This window comes from Amphiura filiformis, chromosome 17, assembly GCF_039555335.1.
Source record: "Amphiura filiformis chromosome 17, Afil_fr2py, whole genome shotgun sequence".
In the NCBI taxonomy this organism is placed as follows: Eukaryota; Metazoa; Echinodermata; class Ophiuroidea; order Amphilepidida; family Amphiuridae; genus Amphiura; species Amphiura filiformis.
The window spans coordinates 10,777,444-10,803,100 of NC_092644.1; the positions used below are offsets into that span (position 1 = coordinate 10,777,444).

Here is a 25,657-nt window from a genome sequence, read left to right on the forward strand (position 1 = left end):
ATCCACCCAAAAGTTGGTACCTTTTCCCACCTAATCAGACACCTTCATTTCAGTGTTATTTCAATTTATACAATTACTTTTTCTTTCAATTTTATTAATCTTTTAACCACAGCCCACCAGGAAACATTCTGTCCACACTCCTTATCAGGCCGACTATGTGTGAACTAATATAACTTTTTTGATGCATTTTCAATGCTTGTGGTATAGTGATATTATCAGAATTTAACTAATAATCTTGTCTTACTGTAGAACATTTATTGTAGTATGTCCAAGGGTCCCAATGTAGAGTGTTTAGTTAATATAGTCTTAAGCAGTTTTCAAACATAACAGAAATTTTACCCCAAAAATCCTTCCCCAGGAGCTCTCATTTTTTGCCTGCTATAAAATGTATTATAATCATGAAATGCTTTTGTTTTTGTACACAGTATACTGAGCGCCATCCACCCAGAGAAAGATGAGAGGAGGCGGACAGATAACTTGCTCAAGTTATGGGTCGTAGAAGCCAAGAATTTGGCATCAAAAAAAAATGTAAGTCAAAACATTGCAATATTGTTTCTCGCATGTTTCAGACACTTATCTTCATAACTTACTACTGCGAAATTATTTTATGCCATGGGGGCACGGTGGTCTAGTGGTACAGGCACCGACTTGGAGGGTTGTAGGTTCGAACCTCGGTGATAGTAGCAAGTGTCTACATGGTATTCGGATCCGAATCCATAAAGTGATCGGGTAGTGAGCACATTTCTTGTAAGTGTGCTGCAGTGTGTGTAGGGCTTTCATGGCATGATGTGTGTGTAGGGTGCACATGTCATGATGCCATCTGTGTGAACAGCCGTTCACAAGAGGTCCATTGATCTCAGGAGGGCGCTTTGATGCGAATTCTTCTTCCTGTGTATTCGCCCAATATCATTTGTGGTATTATTCTCTTGTATCTCACTATGGACCACAATGGCCTCATCCCAATGGCATAGTTCCATAACCTCAATTAAACAATCATAGTGCAAAATTTGACCTCAAGTTGCAGAGTATGAGTTTTTGTACCCAAATTTTCAAAGGTCATTCAATGAATGTACAAATGTATAGGGGTTAAAGAACTGTGCACTATTAGATGAGAATGTTTTGGATCCTGGTGTCTATCCACTATGTCTAGATGCAATCATGATTCTCAAAATCAAATTTTCATCACTGTCTTTTTCCTTCTTTTAGCCGTTACTACTGTGATATCTGCATAGATGAAACGTTGCATGCGAGGACAACGACAAAGCTGACGAGTGAACAGGTGTTCTGGGGGGAGCAGTTTCAATTCCCGTAAGTTGTTTCCTAATTTTATTCCAACTTGGTTGCTTTTAACAGAATTGGGCAATTTGATGTAACTAATGAATATAGAGCATACAGTTTGAATTTCACATCTTATACCATAAAAGGTTAGTTTGAATTTGTGATGTCTTGTATTTATAAGGAGCATCAGGGTCGGATCCAGGAATTTTTGATAAAGGGGCGCCTTTTGGTCGATTTACGAAAAAAATGTGTTAAAGGGGTTACCCCTCGAAAACTCAACGGTTTTGGCCCATTGTTTGCTGTTCATGGCGAATTTGTTCCTTTTTTAAATTTCTTACAATTTTTGTATTTTTAAGTTACCGGCGCCCTTTGCTAGTCAAAAAATAGAGGGGGCGTGCGCCCCCCCCCCTAAATCCGCCCCTGAGCATCATCATTGAGTTACAAAGTATGCAAATCAGGGCTCGAAATAAGCCATAATCAGACATGCCAACTAGTACGGTTTCACCGTATTTTGTACGGTAAAACGTGATAAATACGGTAGTACGGTCACCCCCAAAAAAATACGGTATTCCAGAATTTTGACCAAAATAATAAAATGTTGTGTCTTAAAAAGATAAACAGCTGCAAGATTAGACTACCGACTGAATTACTGGTATCATTTGACCACTTTCTTTGTCTGTTAAAGTGGTTGCCTACATCGTTTTTCTCTCGACTTTCGGTGATGCATGCACACTGATTAAAAAATTATTATTTAATAGGCCTACAAGATGCTTTCCAAAATAATTTTCTTCCGACTTGCAGATTCCACCTAATGCTATGTCTTCTGAAGGTATTTAGTTAACTATTTAGCTCTTTTGCTGCAAAAGAATAAGCATAAAAGAAGGTTTCCGACCTCCTTTTAATTCCGACTTTCGCACCATGCATGCACATTAAAGAAATATTTAATAGGCCTACAAGATGCTTTCCGAAATAATTTTCTTCCCACTTGCAGATTTTTCATGCACATTAATGTTTTTTTTTTTCCACCTAATGCTATGTCTTCTGAAGGTATTTAGTGAACTATTTAGCTCTATTGGTGCAAAAGAATAAGCATAAAAGAAGGTTTCCGAGTAATTCCGACCTCCTTTTACTTCCGACTTTCGCACCATGCATGCACATTAACCCTAACACTGGACCCTGCTTTTTGGGATCGGAAGTCAAAGAAGATCCGAAAAAGTCAAGGAGAAGAAGAATTTTTGACTTGGCACCCCCGGGATTCGAACCTATGACCCCTCGCATGCCAACCGCGTGATCACGGACCGGTAGCTACATCGGGTTATTGCTGCCCGCCAGCAATTCCGTGCTCATATAACACTTAGGCTGATGCGTCGCCATCGCAGAGACCCTGGGATTCATGCATGCGCAGAATTTTTCATCGTAAGATTTTGTAAGATTTTTGGGTGTTAGGGTTATAGTAGGGTCTAATCTGGAAAAATACATCTTAGTTAACCCTAACACTGGACCCTGCTTTTGGGATCGGAAGTCAAAGAAGATCCGAAAAAGTCAAGGAGAAGAAGAATTTTGACTTGGCTTTTGAGATTGAACCTATGACCCTCGCATGCCAACCGCGTGATCACGGACCGGTAGCTACACGGGTTATTGCTGCCCGGCCAGCAATTCCGTGCTCATATAACACTTAGGCTGATTGCGTCATCGCAGACCCTGGGATTCATGCATGCGCAGAATTTTTCATCGTAAGATTTTGTAAGATTTTTGGGTGTTAGGGTTAAAGAAATATTTAATCATGTTGATAGGCCTACAAGATGCTTTCCGAAATAATTTTCTTCCCACTTGCAGATTTTTCATGCACATTAATGCTTTTTATTAACCACCTAATGCTATGTCTTCTGAAGGTATTTAGTTAACTATTTAGCTCTATTGGTGCAAAAGAATAAACCTACAAGAAGGTTTCGGACCTCCTTTTACTTCCGACTTTCGCACCATGCATGCACATAAAGAAATATGTATAGGCCTACAAAATGCTTTCCCACTTTGTTTATTCAGATGATGATGATGATGATCAATGATTTTCTGAACTTGACAGTTTTAACAAAGCATGCTTCTATACAACATTAGAAGTAACAAAACCCAATTTGTTTGGTCTACAACTCTACATACTTTATCCAATTTTGTGAGGTCAAAGGTCACTTACAAGGTCAAAGGTCGACTGAGGTCACCAAATCTTTTAAAATTAATTTTCAACTGTGCATCATATATCCGAATTCAGCTTGATCAGTTATGTAATTAAGGAAATATGACCACTTTAAGATGGTTGCTTTCCATGTAAAGTATAGCAAAGTAGCACTTTCAATGAGTGATAACTCGTAAAGGAAGCATCTTTCTGTATTGATTTATTACTTTGATGGAATGGTTCTTTGGTATTGCCAAATTTGATTGCAAATTTGTAAAGTGGGCCCCTGGACCCGGGCCGTTACGTGCTCGGGCGCACAAGTGCTCCCTCTTAATTATGTGTTCTACTTTTGGAGTTTCTGGGGTTGGCAGGTATGCAAAAGGTACATATTTAAAAAATACGGTTTTAGGGTGCAAAATACGGATTTTTGTTCTTCTGAGTACGGAAATCTGGATTTCAAAGTTGGCATGTCTGCATAATGTACAAGGTCCATAGGTCTGAAATCAGTGGAGGACAGCCACTCCCTTCTATTCCCTTGTATCCCTCTGACATGTCCCCCTTGTCCCTGGTAATGTATTATTTTGCTAAATATTTATGTGGTTAATGTTAAACACAAACCCTGATTCTCAATATTCATTATAGTATTTTCACTCTCGGCAGGTTGCCGCTGTTAACATGCAGCTCAGCAGTTTTTTCATGCATTGTATCCATGCAGTGTCTTAACGCATGTGTATGTACACCAGCGCCTTGAGCTATAAACACTCGCGATTCCAAGCTGCACCCAATGAAATGCGCACAGAGTCTCTGAGAATAAAAATATAGGCTATAGAATATCTAGAGCAACCCACTCATACCCCTCTCATTCCTGTTGACTCTGAATTCACCTGTCCTCCTAAAAAAAAATCTCCGACTTAAGTTTGGCAAAATCCATGACAACCAATTTGGCTTGTCAGGAGCAAGCCGTCCCCCCTGTTCATACAAGATATATATTTTTACGTGTTTGACATCATCCCCTTTGGGCTAATCCAGGGTAGCAATTATACCTCCAGTTAATAATTTGAACTTTTGGAATATTTAAAAAATAAAATAGCAGAAAAAAATGAGTATAAAGTCACAAATAGACACATTTGGTGGTCACTTGTGCATTGCCATGTTTGGATTTGAGGTTAAACTTCAGGTAAATCAACATCCTTTATTGCTCTTTTTGAAAGTTTCATATCCCCCTGAGCACTACCTGCCGATCTAATATTGCCTCTGATTGGTCAATTACATAATGTCTTCACTTTAATCACCAATCAGATTGGAGCTTTGCAAATAATTCACCCCAATTTTTTTGCGTGGTGAAATTATTCAAACAATGTTGCTGATTGGTCCAATTGATAATGAAAACTTCTTTTTGGCCAATCGGCAGGTAGTTCTCATAGGGATATGTATGCCACTTTGGATGACCCATCCGCACATTTCCGCTTTATTATCAAGAGGAATATGGTATTTTTGGTCAAAATCAGAGTTTGTTGAGAGATTTAGATTCGCAAATCCGCAAGGCAACCTGTAAAAATTAGATATTTTAGCTCATGTCCATCACTTTGTCAATAGCATAAACATTCACTCTCATCATATCCAGAGAAATGTTTATTTACTTTATAGTAGGTGTGTTTAGATGGTAGCCTACTTTTGAATTGCGAGCCAGCAATTAAATTATGCTACAAACGAGTGTGTGTCCACACGGGACTTACTTGTAAGCCAACTCACTTGTAAGAGTGACCTTCACTGGTAAATTATGGCATGATTATGCACAATCAGAATAGGATTGGGTCATCAAGGTCATGCTTACAAGCCAGTTAACATGCAAGTCTTGTTCACACTGGCCTTACATTCGAATGTTGCTCGCTACATGTAAGATATCTTGCATGTAAAATCGTCACTTGGTGTAACTTGCATGTAGCTACATGGGAGTGCGTTTAGACGGGCACTACATACAAGTTTACATTCGAATGTAGTTACAAGCGACTTTACAAGCGATCGTCTGAACAAGCCTAGTGTGACATAAAAATCTTGCACTTGCATACCTTTGCAGTGGTGGTATCAGGGGAAGCATAGGGGCTTTTAGCCTTTACCCCTGGCTTTGTCCCCTTCCAATGCTCTTATTCCTAGTCAAATTGCAAAGCTGGGATTTGTCCACTTTTGGGGCAAAAAAAATCCCAATTTCTGGAAAAATGTCACAAATTTCTTATGCTGCTCCTGCTCGTTGGCAATATGTGGAACAATTTTTGGCAACGCTGATGATTGTGCTTGCGTTTTGTGTGACTCAAACATGGGAATTAAGGAAGCACTAAGTGAAGAGACAATTTGCAATATGTGTTGAATTATACACACAGACACCTGTGCGCATATCGTATACCCAATGAGTCAAAAATAGTCTCATCCCCATAGTTCAATAATGTGCATTCAAAAGTCATAGCTCAAATATTGATCTCTTGTTGGGGAATATGAATTTTGTACCCTATACATTCATATGTCATTTTTGGGTGTACACACACATCAGGGTCACAGAATGTTAGCTAATGTTGATCTAGGAGAACGGAATATATATTAAAGATACTAGTGATGAGGTGTCATGTTTATAAATGTAATTCTCATATTATTTGGGGTGTTGAGGAAGGGGGTAAATAAGAACTTTGGACCTTCACATTACATACATTGTCTGCTCAGGATACCAGGAATTTGAACAAAGACATTAGCATTGAATGTTAATGGAATTGGTATGGGAGGGGTACAGTAAATGCCCCTCTTCAAATCCACCTGGTTCGTCTGCACAGGATATACGCATTATGCAATGTTCTAGCGGTTATTAAGCAGCTGTGACGTTACCTTACTATTATAGTGTGATATTCAGTAGGCCTGTGTATCTAATGTAATTCTGGGGAGGGGGAAGGGGGATACAAATCTGGAATCTCACTCCATTGTATCACCTGGATTGTCTGCGCGGGATGTGAACCAATTATGCAATGTATTCCCAGTCAAACAAATGTCACTCATGTATGTTAGCAAACATTTTTGGGGAGGGAGGGGGAAATCTGGTATTTTTCACCCCTTCATATCTCCTGCATAGAATATAGACCATTATGCAACATACTCACAGTCAAACATGACGTTGCATCACAAACTGTTATAATTTGATATCCGCTATATATGTTGCTCATGTAAGTTAGCAAATGTGTGTTTTAGGGAGAGGGGGAAGGGGGAAATCTAGAATTCTGTCCCCTTAAATACATCACCAGGTATGTCTGCATCTAGATCAATTATTCAATGTACTGGCATTCAAACAGATGCAGTGATATCCGATGTATGAGACTCATGTCAGTCGGCATACATTTTGGGGGAGGTTTGGGGATGGGGAAAATTTGGAATTCCCCCCTTCACATCACCAGGTATGTCTGCAAAGAAGATATAGACCAATTATTCAATGTACTTGCATTTAACAAACAGGTGTGATGGTGCGTCACAAACTCTTACAATGTGATATCTGCTATAATGTCGCTTGTGTATTAAGCCGGCAAACGTTTTAGGAGGGGGAATTTTCCCCCTATACATCACTAGGTATGTCTGTCAGGCTCAGGATATAGACATAGCACACAATGTATTCACAGTGAAACATCTGTCAAGTCACATGTCTCAAATTGTTATTTGTCTGGTTTGTTACACATGGTGCTGCAAGGAAATATGCAACCTGCCACAAAAAAGTTTATTTGTGCCGGTTTCGAGTTCCATTTATGACATTTACTTGCATCGCATTTTAAACTTTACATTATATACTACCTCCGCAACTTCAATCTGGTTTGATTTTCCACCTAGTTCTTTTATTGATAATGTATTGTATTTTTCATAAGCCTAATTTTTTGTTCTTTCTCTCTTTACAAAGATAATCATTGTTAATCTTGTATTTTACCATTTTTATCATTTCCTCAGATGTCTTCCAGATGTAGAAACAGTCAATGTACATTTATATAAGGAAGTAGAAAAGAAGAGGAAAAAAGACAAAAACTACTTAGGTAAGCTTCTGTAAAACAAGAATGGCACCATTTGTGTCAAATAAAAATGTGTTGCAAAACAGTATTTAGATGAGCTGTCATAAAAACAAGTGACCATCTAATTTAAACCCCATGAGAACTACCTGACGATTGGCCAAAAAGAAGTTTTCATTATCAATTGGACCAATCAGCAACATTGTTAGAATAATTTCACCACACAAAAAATTGGGATGAATTACTTCCAAAGCTCCATTCTGATTGGTGATTAAAGTGAAGATTTCATGTAATTGACCAATCAGAGGCAATGTTAGATTGGCAGGTAGTACCCATGGGGTTAAGTAAAATTGCTATGCAATGAGACTTGAAAAGGTTTATAGGACAAAAAGTTTTTAGGTAAGCTTTGAAAGTATATGGTATCAAAACTTTGGTGAAACAAGTCACCATTGCTATACAAAAAGGTAATGGTAATGTTTTAAAAATAAGTTAGTTTGTGCAGGTTAGGCCATGTTGTCATGTGCTTGTCAGTATGATTTCCCTGTGTTGACATTGATGGCAGATAGATGGTAACATTGTACGGCAATGAAATAGTATACATAGATACAATGCAGATTAGGGTCGTTGACAATAGGATGAGTCTTTGTATAACTTGATGATGTTTTGAAGCAGGAGAGGGGTATGTCATCACATGACCTGCGTTTTACTTCCAATTCCTTGCCCCATACTCCTCCCATGATATGCATATAGATACATAGCAGATTAGGGTCTTTCTGTATTTGAAGTGCTGTACGACAACCTGATTAATGTATAAGAGTGAACAAAACTTTAAATATTTCACTTGGTAGATATTTTTGAAACAGGAGGGCAATATATATACCAACCACCCCCAGCTTGCATGTTACTTGAATTCCTTTCCACCTCTCCCTCCTAATCTCTTAACCCTGTGAGAACTACCTGCCGATTGGTCAAAAAGAAGTTTTCATTATCAATTGGACCAATCAACAACATCCTTAGAATAATTTCACCACACAAAAAAATTGGGGTGAATTATTTGCAAAGCTCCATTCTGATTGGTGATTAAAGTGAAGATATCATGTAATTGACCAATCAGAGGCAATGTTACATCGGCAGGTAGTGCTCAGGGGATTAATGTAAAAGAGTGAAATCTCATTCTCCAAAAGAATGAGAAGAGTATAAATCACCCCATAAGAGTGAAGACCACACCACTCTATCAAGGACATTACATTATTTGAAGAAGAAAAAAAGGAGTAATGTCCTTATATCATGCCTTAAAAGAGTGGTTGAGTGGTTTACACTTCGTTAGGAGCAATTTTCAGTCTTTTGGAGTGATTTTAACTCTTCACTCTTTTGGAGAGTGAGTTTTTCACTCTTTTTACATTAAAGAGAGTATGATTTAGCAATTTTCATGTACTGATATCCCATGTTCCCACTGTAGATATGAGATTGGTACCCTACAGTTGTAAACACAGATCAGTGCACATATTTTGGGTTATTGGACTTGGAACCCATTGCATCGAAGGAATAAACCAAAAATTAATTCATTTCCAAAGTCTTGATATGCCCTGAACACCTTGTTCGATTGAAATTAGGTTTTTAAAATTTATTTTAGAAGTCCTCCTTACACACCTTATACAATATAACCTAAATTCACAGCCAATATTAATGTTTGTCTTTTGGTTTGTTTGTGTGGCAGGTGTGGTTGCAATTCCATTAGACGACATTGAAAGTAGATCAAATATAGAAAAATGGTAAGTGGATTACATATAGAACAAACAAACAAACCAATAAAAAAGTAGGTTTTGAAATTTGCTCACTTATACTGCAATAGTACCCGGCTTCATTTCGCACACATCCTAGGGGTATATGCGGAGTCACCGTAGCACTATTAAATCTGTAGTTTGCACAACACGAGTAAGCTTATACATAAAAATCATGTTAAGAGGTAGGCCAGACAATGTTTAACCCCTGCATGAGTGTTATTATAATATCATAGAATGCGTGGATGCGGTATCACGTTATGTAATACGCTACTAATGGGTTCTAGATGCATTTAGCCTTTGAGAGGATGGTGCTTATTGGAGTCACTAATGGATCACCAGAAGTTATTCTAGTGTTTGGATTATGATATGGGATATATAGTGGTGACAAGTTTGGATGCACAATTTTATTAGAATCTTAATAGCAAAACAGAATAAGAAATGAGATAATTGGGTTGTATTACTGTCTATAATATGCGATCAAGCGAAATGAGTCGTTTGTTGCTAATATTGATTTTGAGATGCAGTCAATAATAGTGTTAAAACTTCCTTTGTGTTTTATTGTTCTGAGCAATACTAAAATAACCATATCTCTTGAACTATAAGTCCAATTGTGATGGAGTTTTTATCAGGATAAAGCTCTGAAAATGGCACACATGATGAACTTAAAACCTGAATTTTGATTTTGCTCAACAAACGGACCATTTTGTCTGATCATCACAATCAGCTGTAAAGTACACAATTATTCTGAGTACGATGTGATATGATTTTAACACAATATATAAAATCCACTTTGTAAGGTATCTAGTTTGCCACTTTCGATCCAATAATAGTCGTTAAAATTGTTCAGGCTTTAGTTGGATCATGTTTTTTGTTTTTTTGCTGGAAGTTTGGCTGCTTATGGGGTCATGTTATATATCAGGGAGGTGCCAAGAAACCATGTTAGCCAGGGAGCCCAGTAACTGAAATGTGTCTAAAATAGATTGCACTACTTTACAGAAAATATGGGGGCTGAAGCCCCTTAAACCCTCACCATACTACCACTTTATACTATAATCGTAGAGAAAGATATGCAGAGAGAGGTTTTATACTTTATCAATAATTGTCCTCAAATCTCTGATGATATACTTGTTTTCTTTTTTTCCAGGTATCCAATCACAAACCACCCAAATAGAGGTGATATCCCGAGTCTGAGAATTAAAGCCAGATATCAAAGTGTTAATATTCTTCCTATTAGCCAGTACTCAGAATTTGCACAGGTAAGTTGAAGTCTAACTCTTGCCCCGAAACTTTCCACTCTTTGAGGCAATTTTGTGCACAAAAGTCCAGACAAGTTCTTACTTACTTATTTACCGGTACTTACTCATCTTTTGGTACTGCACAATCAGACAGACTTATGTTGCAGTAGGCCTGGCATGACTGGCTCATACTTCTCTGCACGTCCTGATGATCTTTTCTGCGAACATGACTGATATGTCACTGTTACATCGGGCTATTCCAGATGAATTTCGCACCCCCCCCCCCCCCAGAAGAGATAAGACTAACCTGGCATGAATATTATGAACATGAAATAAGCCTTTGAATATTTTAGAAGAAATGAAACAGGCAGCACTTTTTGAATATAAAATGCTATATTAAGCAACTTCTAAGGTTATTTGCAACTTTGTACCAAAATCAATTACTGCCCTAATAGGATGTTTTAATTATTGAACTTTATATTTGTGAAAATTTGTTTTTCAGTACATCTGTCCTTCCGTCTGTCTGTTGCTTTACTGCTTTCTATGTGTTTGTATATATTTATATGTGAATGTTTTTGTCACAATTTTTTTAAATAATTTTTTTCTTAAATTTCAGTACTTGAAAGACAATGCTGCCCCTCTTTGTCGCATGTTAGAGAAGGAGATCAACGTAAAAACCAAAGAAGAAGTCGCCGTGTCACTGGTTCGAATCTTGCAGTGTCTTGGCACAGCCAAAGAATTCCTTTCAGATATCGTCATCACAGAAACAAACAGCGTTAGTAAGTATATAATTTAGTAGTAGGGTATTGGTGTATATACAAGAGTCTGGATGTCCCAAGGTTAATTTCAATATGACCCATAAATTAATTTAAATAGTTTATTAAATAAGACTTCTGACTACAGTAGCTAGGACTTTACACATAGGACACAGTTTAACAAACTTGGGACTTGTTTAGAAATCTTCAACCCAAGAAGCAGGCTTAGTAGTTAACATGTGCCCAACACAGGCTGATTTTTCATGTTTATGGCCTAAAACGTTTGGGCTCGAGCCCTCACCTGAAACTCCAATATGACTTTTGAATGTGTCGGGTACAAAAACCTAAAGCCAGCTCCATCGACAGAGCACCACTATTTCCCCTTGAATAGCATATATAGGACGCATTCAAGGCTTTGGCCGGTAGCTCTATTTGGCTATCTGAATGCTACAACATAACCCATACTCAACAACCCGGGTCATAATTTGGATTATGATTGTTGAATGGGCACCAGGGCATAGTGAACTGTGTCATTGGGATATGAGAGTGAGACCAATTTTGGCTCATCCTGTTAACAAAGGTTATTTTATTAGTAAGATACCACCATTCATTACATGGCCGAATAGCAGGGATAGTGGATATTAGATTAAGTACCCAGAGGTTGTTGGTTCAAATCCAGTTTCAGTTAGGTTTCTTTATTGAGTCTAGCCCATTCTCCATGTTGTCCTTTTAATAATGTTAAAAATTTGCCATCAGCAAAGAGACTATCTTTTCCACCACCACCATTTGATCCTACCTAATTGACACAGCAACATGTAGGGTATTATTAATCTGTCTAGATATCTACAAGATTCTTTCAATGTATATTATTCTAGACTATTCATGTTAGGTTACACATTCTTGACCTGACCCATTATTGTTTTGTCTTCACCTAGGTGATGAGAGTCTTATCTTCAGGGCTAATACCATGGCAACCAAATCCATGGAAGCATACATGAAACTCATTGGAGGAAAGGTAAATATTAATTGCTGTGTCTGTCTGTCATGGATATTACAGATATGGTCTGGTGGTTTCAAAACCTAAATACTTGGAATATTTTACACATTTTGGAGGAGAGTAAAGAAATCGTTTTGTGGACTGGTAGTAAGATATTAATTTAAAGCTTAAGACAAAGAAAACTTTTGTTGGACAATAAATGTGCTGAGGTTTGTTTTGTAGAATCGCTAAATATGAGAGAATTGATTACCATATGGAGATATAGTCTTCTAAGCCACCAAATATTCTCTTTTTACCTAAAATATTAGCAGTCATGTGAGAACACAAGTCCGCTTTCTAATATATACATATTACATAAGAGAGGTTCAATGACCATACCATTCTCATTTTGTGAACACACTTTGCATAACACCATATCTCGTTCATGTATAGATTCAGGGCCGGATTTACCATTGGACCAGATGGGCCCGGGCCCAGGGCCCCCACATTTGGGGATCCCCAAAATTGCCCTGTGCATCTTCCTTTTCAGGCCAAAAAACACCACGATTTGGGCCAAAATAGGGTAAAATTGCCCAATTTTGCGCGCCCGTTATATAGCAAATTTCGCCTTCATTTTGGGCTAAAATAGTCTGAAATTGACATTTTGTTGCATGCAAATGTCCTTATAAAATATATGTTCATCTCCCTCTAATCCATAAACCAAAACTTGGTCACTTTATTGCGCATGTCTTCCTCACGGTCAGTTTGGGGGCCTCCTAGTTTTTGCGTGGCACAGGGCCCCCAAAAAGGTAAATCCAGCCCTGTATAGGTTTGCTCATATTCGTGGTGTCATGCTCAAGTGAGGACAATGCAATGTTATTGTAATAAAATCTTGTTTACTAACCAGATTTTGACTCCTACTTGTGTTCTCATTGCGTACCTGTGTTATCATTGCGGCGTATGTTTGCATAAAGCTAAATTTCACTTCAGTTAAAATTAAGTTTAATATGGACACCTGCTGTATGAGTTCTGATGTAATTTCATTCAAAATGGTTGGCAATAATATAAATGGAGCAGAGAGAGGTATATGCCAGAGTGAGGATTTCCCTAATATATCTTTTTATTTCAATTTTAGTACTTACAAGATACTCTGGGAGATTTTATACAGACCCTCTATGAGGGTGAAGATGACTGTGAGGTTAGTATGCTACACCCCTATGTGATATATTGACATTCTATGGACCACATATTATGTACCGCCCAAGACTACCATCACTAAGGATACTGATATCATTATATAAGTGGTAAAATGTATCAAACTTTAAGCAGTGCATAGATTAATAATACAACACATAGATAGGGATGTTCCATGCCCTGTTCCGTCTAAGCGTACATGCATTCAGCTGACGCCGCTACAGCTTTGGACTTGGTGATATCGCTCATCTGAGCGTACATGCTATTTTTGAGTTCGCTAACGCATCCCTTACTTATCGTCGACCCCCATGGGCAACATGGTTACCTTCCGTGGTATGGAGCAGTGATTGTTTAGTGCATATAAGAAGACTGTCAATTCTTACTATTTTCATAGGACACAATTGCGGACTTGTTTATTTCACATCATGATAACCACTAACTGTTGGATAAATATTTAGCCTTAGGCCACTCTTAGCTGGAGCAGGCAGCATTAGTGATATTGGTCTTTTGGTCTGTCAATATCTTGCCGAATATTCTGTCCTGTCTTTATAAAGCTTTAAATATGACTCTCAAATCAGCAAGATCCTTAACACTATCATAAAACTTTAAATACCATAATCACTTATATTTGTGAGATTATGATAATCAAATTTTGATCAATAAACTCAAATAAGTGAAATCCTTGAACTCAAATCAGTAAGATCCTTAATATCATAAAGATATAACCACTTAAATTAGTGTGATTATAATCAAATTTTGATCACTAAATTTGTTAAATCAGTGAGATTATAATCCAATATTGATCAATAAATGTACTAATCTGTCTTTCCACCAGGTTGACCCAACCAAGGTACAGCCGGGGTCACTCCAGCAACACCAGTCCACACTGACCATGCTATGTGAGATGGCATGTTGTAAAATCATCAACTCATCAGCCCAGTTCCCATCGGATCTGAAGGCTGTGTTCCATTCATTAAGAGACCAGTCCACAGACAGGCAAAATGGGGTGGAGATATGCGATAAACTCATCAGGTAGATATATGTAATCATCTTTACTTCAAATCATTATGATTTGTGCATAATGATGAATACAAGTTCATTTTAACCCTGTCCTTGCGACAAGTTTCAACCAAATTTAAAAAATAAAAGATTTAAGAATTGTAAATTTCCATGACCATATTTGGAATCAGCATGAGAAATGCATTAAAATGAGTACAAACAAGCCTAGTATTGGTTCAGTGGATCTTAAGATAGCTCTTGATATTTTGAGAAAATATCTCAAAACTTGCTTTTTATGCATGAATAGCATTAAACTGTCTCTATGTAGCTCATATGATTCACCAAGCAGGGGCAGCGACAATGCCTAAGCAGCTTTGCCTCATAAAATGTAGTTAAGCCTATAGGATTCATCAGTATGCACTGATCAAGCCTTGAAATAAGTGGGCGCTGGGAGCAAATTTGCTCTCGTAAGGCCACCAATTGCTCCTGGTTCTTGTAAAATTCACATGGACCAGGAGCAATTTTCTAAAACAAATTGCTCCTGGTTCCAATTTTGCACTTGATGCAGTAGTACTGGTATACTGTATTGTATATGCACAAAAGGGTTTACTATTTGAAAATTGCTCTTGTTTGTTCAGAAATTGCTCCTGGTTCTTGTAAAATCCCAGTGAACCAGGAGCAATGTTCAGAAACAAATTGCTCCTGGTTCCAATCTGCTTATTTCAAGGCTTGGCACTGATCGCAACATGTAATTGCCTATACATCCAAGAAATATAATTAAGGAAAGAACATACAACCAAGACATTTGATACCACTGACCACCAGGCTTGGCATGAACAAAGCACAGGGAAAAAGTTACTTCATCTTAAAATCACATTGGATAAAAAAAAAACAGAGGCAAATTTGGCTTAATTGAACAGCAGGCAATAGATATGCCACCCCGGTAGGCTACCTGAGAATAATGACATTCCATTCTTTTTCATGTCATGGTTGATAATGTAATGGTTAAGAAAATCACAGAACAATCACAAATTGACCCTGTATACACTACACAGTACATAAAGGCAAACAGAAACATTGCTTTTCATCATTTGTTTTTGGGGGGGAGGGGTTCATTATTATATTCAGACTTAAATACTTCAACAGGGCAAAATTGAGCATAATCTGAACAAATTCTAAAAAGTAAGGAGTCATAAGCCCTGAAATGTCTTGTTCCGTTTCTATTGTTTAACCCCCTGAGCACTACCTGCAGATCTAACATTGCCTCTGATTTGTCAATTGCGTGATATTTTCATTTTAATCACCAATCAGAATGGAGCTTTGCAAATAATTCACCCCAATTGTTTTGTGTGATGAAATTAGTCTAACAATGTTGCTGATTGGTCCAATTGATAATGAAAACTTCTTTCTGACCAATATGACCATATGGCTGGATATGAACAAAATTGAACAAACAAATTCATCAATTGTATATGTTTTTGTTCTCTCTCATTCATTTCTGCGGCGGTTTAGTGGTTGCATATTTCTGCGGTTCCTGTGTCCTGCCATCATGTCGCCAAGTTTATTTGATTTGATCCAGGAGTACCCCACAGAGAAGACAGCCAGGTGTCTGACACTCATAGCAAAGACTGTACAAGCTCTGGCAAACTTCTCAAAGTAAGTACAATCAATCTTGTTTGTTTGTTTGTTTGTTTGTTTGCAACAACAACAAAGAGCATTTTTGAACTTTTATGTTATCATCTATAACCAAGGACATTGGGCTAATCCAGTTGAAATCCATACACCCCCTATGGAAGATATGACCTTAAAATTCCACACAGGGAGTGTGACTTTCAAATGGGGTTACCTCCATTTGAAATCTGCACCCCGTGTAGGAGATTAAGGTCATGTCTTCCATAGGGGGTGTATGGATTTCAACTGGAATAGCCCTTTTTTTTCTCCTTTAATCTTGATCTTACTGAAAGTTAATAATAAATAAATAAATTTAATAATTAATAATAAAATATTTGTTCTTGGATCAGAATACAAACATGTTATTTCCTGCATAAATTCATATTTTTGTTTTGTCTGTATCAGAGTAGGAGATTCATGTTTGGATAGTTTTCAATCTTAAGTTAACCAGGATTTTTTCATCATAAGGTGGTAAAAAATTAAAATTGATTTTGAATAATGTACACTTCCCAGGAAAACATAATTTCCCACCATTCCTTTAGCAAAACACTTTCCAAGATTTTCCAGGAAAGACTTAATTGTTCCTTATTTCTTCCCATGTATGATAAAGTGACATTTTGCGACATTTTTATCCCCCCTACAGGTTTGGTGTGAAAGAGAACTACATGATATTCATGAACACATTTGTAGAGCGAGAGTGGGGCAACATGAAGACATTCTTGAACGAGATCTCAGTAAGTGTAAGTTTGTATGGGGGATGTCTGCTAGCTGTGCCTGCCTATACTAGCAGCCTACATGGGAGGGGTACTGGGGGATGTCTGCTAGCTGTGCCTGCCTATACTAGCAGCCTACATGGGAGGGGTACTGGGGATGTCTGCTAGCTGTGCCTGCCTATACTAGCAGCCCACATGGGAGGGGTACTGGGGATGTCTGCCTGCCTATACTAGCAGCCTACATGGGAGGGGTACTGGGGGATGTCTGCTAGCTGTGCCTGCCTATACTAGCAGCCTACATGGGAGGGGTACTGGGGGATGTCTGCTAGCTGTGCCTGCCTATACTAGCAGCCTACAAGGGAGGGGTACTGCATCATGTTCTATAAATAGATGGGCCTGGGCAACTTTCCAACCAGAATCTCATCAAAATATGATTTGTTTTTGTGTTATATAAAATACAGCTTTTGAAAAACTGATTATAACCTCTGGTTTAATCATTTTATAAACCGTCGTCCAAGAATTGATGCATACTGTTAGTTCAAATTCCTAATGGAGTATCACCATGGGTGAAACACTAGCATGCAAGGTGTCTTTGAACATTTCAAATTGCCTGGACCTCAGCATTGACAGCATGTTAGCTAACACATTGACTCATCAATGTCTAAAATTAACCATAGCTTTCAACTTAAAAATATCTTTTGTTGTACAACATAATCCATCACTCAATGTAAGCTTTCAATCACTGTCTGTCCCTGCTAGTCAACTGACCCTCTCTACCCACATCTGATTCCGTCTGTCTTGTCTGTCTGTGTGTCTGTCTGTCCCTGTTATTGCTATTCTCTATCTTCCTCTTATCTGTCTCTCTCCTCTTTTTCCTCTCTGTCCTGTATCTCCTCTCTGTGGCTCTTCTTCTCCCCCTTTCTCTCCTCTCTCATCTCCTCTATTCTCCTTTATTTCCTCCCTTCTCTCTCTTCTCTTCCCTACTCTTATTTTGTCTGTCTCTCTTTTTCTTTCTCTCTCTCTCTCTCTCTCTCTCTCTTCTGTCCTCTGTCTCTCTTCTCTATTGTTACGCTCTTTCTCTTTTTCCCTCTACTCGCTCTTCTCTCCCCTCTCCTCACCTTTTCTCTTTTTTATTTTCGTTCTCTTCTCTCTCACTTTATCCCTTTTCTATCTTTGATTTTCTCCCCCAACTCAGTTTTCTTCATCTCTCACTGCATCTATCTCCATTCCATCTCTAAATTATTAGTGTCTTATAATTATCATACTTGTCTGTCGGCTATCTTTCTGCCTCGCTCTCTCTTAAAAATTCTGAGAGTGACAATGAATGACAACTGTAACCAAATATATCCCGCTTCAAGGTGCATCAATCATAATTATGTTGTCATGACAATTTGACACTCGGTGATATTTCATGTAATGTTTGTTAACTCATCTATACATCTAAAGTTTTCAACATATGTATCTGTCAATAAGGTCATTTAATATTCTATGTTCTAAAAACACATCAATCATTATGGCATCATAATGATTAAGCACTAACTTGTCATTTGATCCTGTTTATGTTCAATATCGCTTCACTGTTTTTCCCCAATGTTCTCTTTCAGGCCGACCAAGACCATGGGAACACTGTCAAATTTGATGGCTACATCGACCTTGGCAAGGAACTGTCTGTGCTGCATGGTCTTCTTGTTGAGGCCCTTGAAGACTCAGACAAGGTATGGTGATGATCCTCATGCGCATATTATTTTTTTTGGGGGGGGGCTTTGGGGGCGCCATCCCCGGGTAAAAGCAGGGGCGGCCAAAAGCGAAGGCGGTGGAAGAAGGGCGGCAAAAAACAGGGGGTGGCAAAACGAAGGGGCTGCAAAAAGAATTAGTAATGAAAAAATGGCGGAAAAAATGGAACTATACATCAAAATGTAAACAGTGCGTCAAACCCATCGGAAGATTTTTAGTAGTTTTAATTTAATGGCCATGTACGGAAGTAATTGGGCCAATGACAACCACCCATTAAACCAATAAATTGATTACATGTTGATCAGTTTGAAAATGTGTTTTTAAGTGATATTCCACATATTTGTATGTTTGATATCCGAAAGGGGGCAATAATTTTTACTTTTGAATATCAAAGCTTATTGTTTAAATTTAAACATGGAGCAGGATGGTATGCAAACTTTAAAGAAAGAAATCAGAAAGACACATCAAGACTTTTAATCATAGAAGATATCTTTCCCTTCCCAGAATCCTTTGCAACATGACACATCACCTCACCACATCAAATAACACTTCTGTTACTTTGTACAGGTTCCCTTTGTTTTCATGTTGAGAATAGACTGGCTACACATGGGTCGATAGTCATGAAATAAAAGTATTTTGCAAGATCTGGATGTGCTCTATTCATTTAGGTACTTTGGTCACTATTGACCCATGTTGCACTAGATATAGCAAATCAGTACAGAAAATTGAAATGGAAGAAATGCTTTGTGGGAAGTGTAAGATTTTCATTCAGATTTTGTGTAAACATATTCAGATTTAAAAGTTTGAGATGAAGAGCTAAATGTTTCCCCTTCTCTTTCTGTCTTTTCTAACTTAGATTGCGGAGGAAAAGATTGGTCCACTGAAAAACATTCTGAAGAGAATCACAGACATCCAGGCACAGCCTGAAGATAGTATACCATACCAACCAGGAGGTCTTGCATTACAACAATCTACCATTACTACTACGACTAGCAGCATGACGACGGTCATCGAAACAGAGTCGATGATGCAACAGACGCAGGTCAAGAAAAGCCTAGACAAGATATTTGAAGATGCGGAATTGTCCAACACCAGAGATGTGGAAATGCTACCGCCGTATAACATTGCCATGGAGCGGTCGATCACATCGTCAACGGTGAATGATCTTGTTGATTTGATCCACCCAGAATCGCCGTCACCATCGGAGGCGAGCACCATCAAGATGGACTCTATTGAGAGAACAAGACAAATGGAGACAAGTACAGAAAGGACATTACACATTGATGAACGTGATATAGCCGATTACAATGGCGGTAGTCTGAGAATAAACAGAACTGCAGGAAAGTTGAATACTTATTCAAGCTTACAACGGAATGTAGGCAGACATACTGTGACGACGACGACCGCCATGATCAAACCAAAGTCTGCCGAGAACCTTGTGAGCATGGGCGGGGAAGGACAGACTTCTGTGACACGGGTGCTCCCGTTGTCATTTTCAAATCCCGCGTATCAGTTATCAAAACGAAAACTGCATAGAAACGATGGTAGCAATAGTGCTAGCTCTGTGAGCAGTAGTAGCCCAAGCAATGCGGACTCTGATGCTTTGTCGTTTAATCACGATGGGGATATATCCCATAATACTTCATCAAGTGGAGGCGTGTCGCCTATGTCAGACAGACGGATGTCACCTGTGACTCCGGATGTGATGTCGCATACATTACCTAAAGCTTCTTCTCGTACGCAGCATCACGCTGCAATTGAGGACATATTCCCGAATGTGGATAAAAGTCAAACGGAAAGTCAGAGTAGTGGTGCCATTCACACTCACTTGAAAAGACCGACGTTGGGTGCGATATACACCGGTCCGCCTGATCAACAACATAGGACTTCTGAAAAGGTGCAGTCGCCAACAGAGGCACTGCGAACTATTAACAATAATAAACGTGCAGCGTTCTTTTCTGCTGCACCAAATGAGTCAACTTCAAACCCAGCTATTAGTTCGCCAAGGTCGCCAACGGCTAAACAGTTATCGCAAGCTAATATCCATATAGCCAATGGTACAAAGCAGTTGCCATCGTTTGCCTTCACGATTCCCCACCCTCATGGAACAGTTTTATCCCCATCCAGCAATAAAGCCAACTACTCTGCCTCCATATCTTTACCCACAACTTCCTCCCCCGGTACTTACGACAACCTTCCCCAGAAGAAATCTGTGTCTGAATCTGCTATTTGCATGACAACGGCTTCAATGCAGCTTGCCGAGAACACTAGGTTCATGCAAACGGCTGCCTCGCCTGGGAGTACGAGACATCAGATTAGTCAAGAAACTCTGCTAATGAGCCCTACTAGCCCAGTTACACCCACCCCAAGAATGGGTACGTCTTCTCTTGAAAATGTGTCGGTAACATCGTGGATGCCGACACGTCAGAGTTCTGTTTCTACTGCTACCTCAAGTAACCCAACTAGTCCTACTGGTCTCACAAGAACTGCATCTCACAGTCCTAATCCTTCTACCAGACATGGGAGAAGGCAAATCAGAACACAGTATTCCTCGAAACCGACGAGGCATTCCTCGTTGTCTGAATCAACGGACACGAGTAGCGGTCAACTGTCTAATCAAGGTGGTGTGATCACGCCCCCACCCCCTCCTGTCAGGTCAAGCAGGGTGCAGACGTCACAGTATAATCATTCACATAATCATTCGGTGCAGGAGCAGACGACTCAGGCTCCGATATGGACAAGAAGGGCGAGAGATCCGTCTGCCATCGACCAGACGACACAAACAAAAAAAGATGCGGAAGGTGCTAAAACTGTGAAGGTAAGAGCTAGAAATGTTACAAATGCTAGGATTGCTAACATCCTCATCTGTCATGGCACAGTTCGTTAACCCCAATAGGTTTGTACACTCATAGAATGACCTTTGCATTTGTTGGGTACTATATAAAACTCATACTTCACAAATGGAGGTCAACTTACGAGCAGTGGTTGTTGAATGGAGATCATTGAACTATGGGATAGGACCATTTCTGCTCACGGCGAAACCTCATTTTCCTTATATGTAGGAGAGTGCCAGAAATTAATAGACTCCGTACACTGGACAATCTTACCGTTTCTGATGTTGATTAAGATACTTCTTGTATCATTCCCCGAGATGCGAAAAATCCAGTAAGGATAAGAAGTATCTTAATCAACATCGGAAAGGTAAGATCGCTTCGGTTAGGAGTCTATAAAACATTTCTGTTTTGGACTATTATAAAGTGCTGCAGTTAAGAAGACTTGAGTTCTGTTATGTTAATTGTTATGTATTTAAAGTACAGTGTGATGTGCAGCATAATTATGAAAATAATTGATGCTAGTTTTATGAGAAACTTAAACAATTGCTTTTAAGAAGAGAATTAGTTGCAAAGCCTGTTATCATGGTATGGTCATTACCATACTGACAAGCATATATAGTACCAAATTCTATGCCTAAAATGAAATAAAACATTGTTATTTGCAGGCCCGTAGCCAGGATTTTTTGTGGGGGTGCCAGTTTGACAAAGTGGACCTTCTTCCCCAAATTTGGACCTTTTTTGACCCAAAAAGCTTAAAAAAATGTTTTTTGGCTCGCTACGTTTGTAAATTCTTAAATTTTGGGACTTTTAGTATACTTTTGCAAATTTGGGGGATGCACACCCCCATGGCTATGGCTCTGGTTATTTGTCATCAAAATTGACAAGTTGAATCTTACAAAGTATCATAATTGATTCTCAATCTTGCATTGACTTTTCCCCTAGTATGAAGTGGAAATAGGTAATCTGAAGAAAGAACTTGATGCCCTGACAGCCCAGCTGCTAGAGACGCAAAAGAAGCTGGATGAAGAAGAGCATCGAGCTGACCAAGCTATCCATGCCATGGAGAAGAAAGTACAGGAAAGTGAACTGGCTCTTCAGGCATCACAAGAAGACAAGGACAAGCAGATTAAAGACATCATTACAAGGTGAGGCATTTACTTTGTTTTTGTCTTGATTTTATGTTGTTTTTGTAATTTTTTTTTTCAAAGGCCTTGTCTCCTCCAAACAGGTGCTGATTATTCAATCCACATAGCAGTTCAGTGCAATTAGCATGAAAAATAACTTTTGAATTACGAGTGGTAATGGGCCTGCAGAAAACCACTATCTATTTTGGAAATTTGATCAAGATTGTTAGTATGATCTCATCAGCCATCTTAAAATAGCTCAGAACTTTTGAGGTTGAAGCATATGGCTGGCACACAGAATATTAATGATTTGATGGTATAATGGATCGCGACTGGCAGCTGTAGAGTGCTATCATGTTATCTGATGTCAGACACAGAACATTGCCTCGCCAATCTACATGGCTATGTGAATTGTATCAGTGCATCTATAGACTCCGATTGAAGACCAATGCCATTGGTTGCATGATTTTGTAGTGCCTTGGGAGAGACAAGGGTTCCTTTTGAATGCCTGTATAATATCAACTTATAATAACTTAGTTAGAAAGTTCACACACTTTGCCACCAACAGCATATAATAAAAGGTAGGATCAGTATAGATTTGTATTGTCTGTTGACATTCGGCACCACTTCTTAGAAGGATATTCCTAGCTCCTGTGCAATTTAAAAAAATGTATTTGTTATCTTAGCATTCTACCACCAAATGCTGCTCTCTGGTTAATGCCACTTTAGCACAGCCAATTTTGGTTTTCTTTGGTTTGTTTCCGCAACCTTTCCTACAAAATTCCAAAACCATCCACTAGAGCTTTCTACATGGACTGTGGAGATGTAGATCTGATCTGGTTCTGACCCATTTTCATTTATCTCCTTTCAAGTCGTTCACTCTCAATATATTTGGGACTGATTAGAGCTTTCTACAGGGAATTTACAGATTTAGATTTGATCTGATTCTGACCCATTTGGATATGCATCTCCTTATTCAAGTATGGCATTGATCAAATTAGATCTAGATCTGAACTAGATTGATGCAAATCCAATCATGTGTAGAAATCAAGTATTATAAATTTCATGTAGCCAGATATGTCATACTGAAAGCTCTAAAAATGTTCTTATAAAACCAATTTTAGTAGAAAAAGTGTGTGATAAATTCTATATAATCAGAAATAATCGATTGTTTATAGTTGTCATACCTAATCTGGTAAATGCATTATAGATTTTTGCAGTGAGTTATGATCAATTTTAATTAGTTTTAAAATGCATCAGTTGCATCATGAATTGTGTATCCCTAAAATATTTTAATAGTAGATAGATTTTCATTACAAATCACTTATTCTTACCCCTCCAATAATTGGAGTAGTTTTCCCTTGACAAATTCCACCCAATCCTAGTTCATACTAATCTCTGTTTTACAATACCATGTTCTTGTGACCGACACTAATTCTGTGTCTTCGTGTACTATTTCTGATATATGTTCAGTCAATATGTATTGTCCGCCATTTATTATTAGTCTCGTTGTTTTTAGATCAGATTTTATAGTCCTGTTGCTAGTGATGGGCGCATATGAATCTTTTTGCCAATAATAAAGTTTAAATTGAAGCGATTAAAGAAGAAAAAAACATGACAAATACAAAGAATAAAGACTGTTACTAGGGAAGATATAATTGTCCCAATTGAACACTTGATTAAGTGTTTGTTTGTAGAATGTTTCCTCCACATCCAAACTGACGTAGAATAACGGCTTCTCTTTTATGTCTGGCTGCTGTCTGCTGCCCTCGCCTGTTCGTTATGCTGCTGCATCAGTGTTTAACATGCAACACTGTGTTTTGGTATGTAGCCCCTTGACTATTAGTATATCCATCACAGCGTAACTTCATGTCACTATTGGCAACCAACCCCTGTTTCACCTTTGACCTTTGTGTTTTTATTTTAAGGCCAGTATAGTAGTTCTGCTACATCAGTGTATATGCTTGCGACACTGTGTTTGGTATGTAGTCCCCGACTATCAGAATCTCACTCTTGTCCAACTATATTTGGACACAGTTCCATTTCGCCACCTATACAACACATAGACAGCAGATGTGAAACTGCTCATAATAACTTATAGTTTCACTCCAACAGGTCTATATGTTGTATAGGTGGCGAAAGGGAAAATCCAGGCTGTATTAGTTGGACTAGCTCACCGCATAACTCCATTACATCATTATGGCTTCCGATATTTAGCTTTTTTACTTTTCTTTTGATGACTATGTGTATTATTTTGACTTTCTTTTGCTCGGGAAATAAGCTTTGCTTTCACTGCTGCAGTGAAATATTGTGCATTGACCTCAACACTTACTGGAGCAAACATGTTGTCAATACAACAAACAAACCAGCACTAAGCTATCACTGCATTAGATAGCTACAAGAGGATCATGGGAGCATATCATATTATTTAAGTACTTGCCCAATATTTTGTTATAGCAATTGAAATGAAAAATTGAAATCATAGACGAAAGCAAATATTTTATGCTGTTAGACGTGAACAAAAAATGGTATCAAAAATTGAATAATTTTGAAATAGAAGGCATAGTACAGCTTATTCACTTATTTATACTTAGGCCCCTATAGTAAACTAAAAAAACCATTTATATGTTTATATGATTTTAGCCTTAATTGCAGCCATTGAATTCTAAAGTATAACATGCTTGATTAATGGAAAATTGTACTGGAATGGGTATTTGGTGTAATATATACATTAGTAATTATACACCATGGTATATCATAGTTACGACTAATTTTTTCAAGTAAATTGAAACTTGTATGAAGGATATTAAATCAATGCTTGCATTAATTACAAACAAATGGTGCTGAAAGTGATGAAGAGGGTTTTCCTTGAGCAAATGATATATATATCTGTATTTCTATTAGTCCATTGGCTTCATCAATACAGTATCGTCCGCATGTGATACATGCATGAAAAAAAGGTGGTGTATCTGTAGCGTGCGATGCCACACGAACTACTGCGTGCTACAGATACGCTGCCTTTGATTGCTAGTGTATCACATGGGGGCGCTCCTTTCTCAAGGAAGCCAAATGGACTATAGTTGTTCTTAACCCTCTAACCCCTCCCTCCCCTCCCCCTTCCCTTCCCTCCCCCTTTCCTGGTAGTGCAAGTTGATAGGTTAATAC

At 38.4% G+C, this 25,657-nt stretch overlaps 1 protein-coding gene across 1 annotated transcript in view; it reads left to right on the top strand.

Annotated features, from left to right (window-relative positions):
• The window catches only part of LOC140136916 (uncharacterized), a 421,421-nt gene that overhangs the window by 385,503 nt on the left and 10,261 nt on the right, over positions 1-25,657 (top strand). The window contains exons 7-20 of the mRNA XM_072158568.1: positions 426-551; positions 1,207-1,308; positions 7,418-7,500; positions 9,191-9,245; positions 10,402-10,513; positions 11,109-11,271; positions 12,183-12,262; positions 13,359-13,421; positions 14,253-14,449; positions 15,929-16,072; positions 16,731-16,821; positions 18,405-18,515; positions 19,391-21,352; positions 22,311-22,513. Of these exons, the coding sequence (XP_072014669.1) occupies positions 426-551; positions 1,207-1,308; positions 7,418-7,500; positions 9,191-9,245; positions 10,402-10,513; positions 11,109-11,271; positions 12,183-12,262; positions 13,359-13,421; positions 14,253-14,449; positions 15,929-16,072; positions 16,731-16,821; positions 18,405-18,515; positions 19,391-21,352; positions 22,311-22,513 (3,492 nt within the window). The remainder of the gene's footprint in view (positions 1-425; positions 552-1,206; positions 1,309-7,417; positions 7,501-9,190; positions 9,246-10,401; positions 10,514-11,108; positions 11,272-12,182; positions 12,263-13,358; positions 13,422-14,252; positions 14,450-15,928; positions 16,073-16,730; positions 16,822-18,404; positions 18,516-19,390; positions 21,353-22,310; positions 22,514-25,657) is intronic.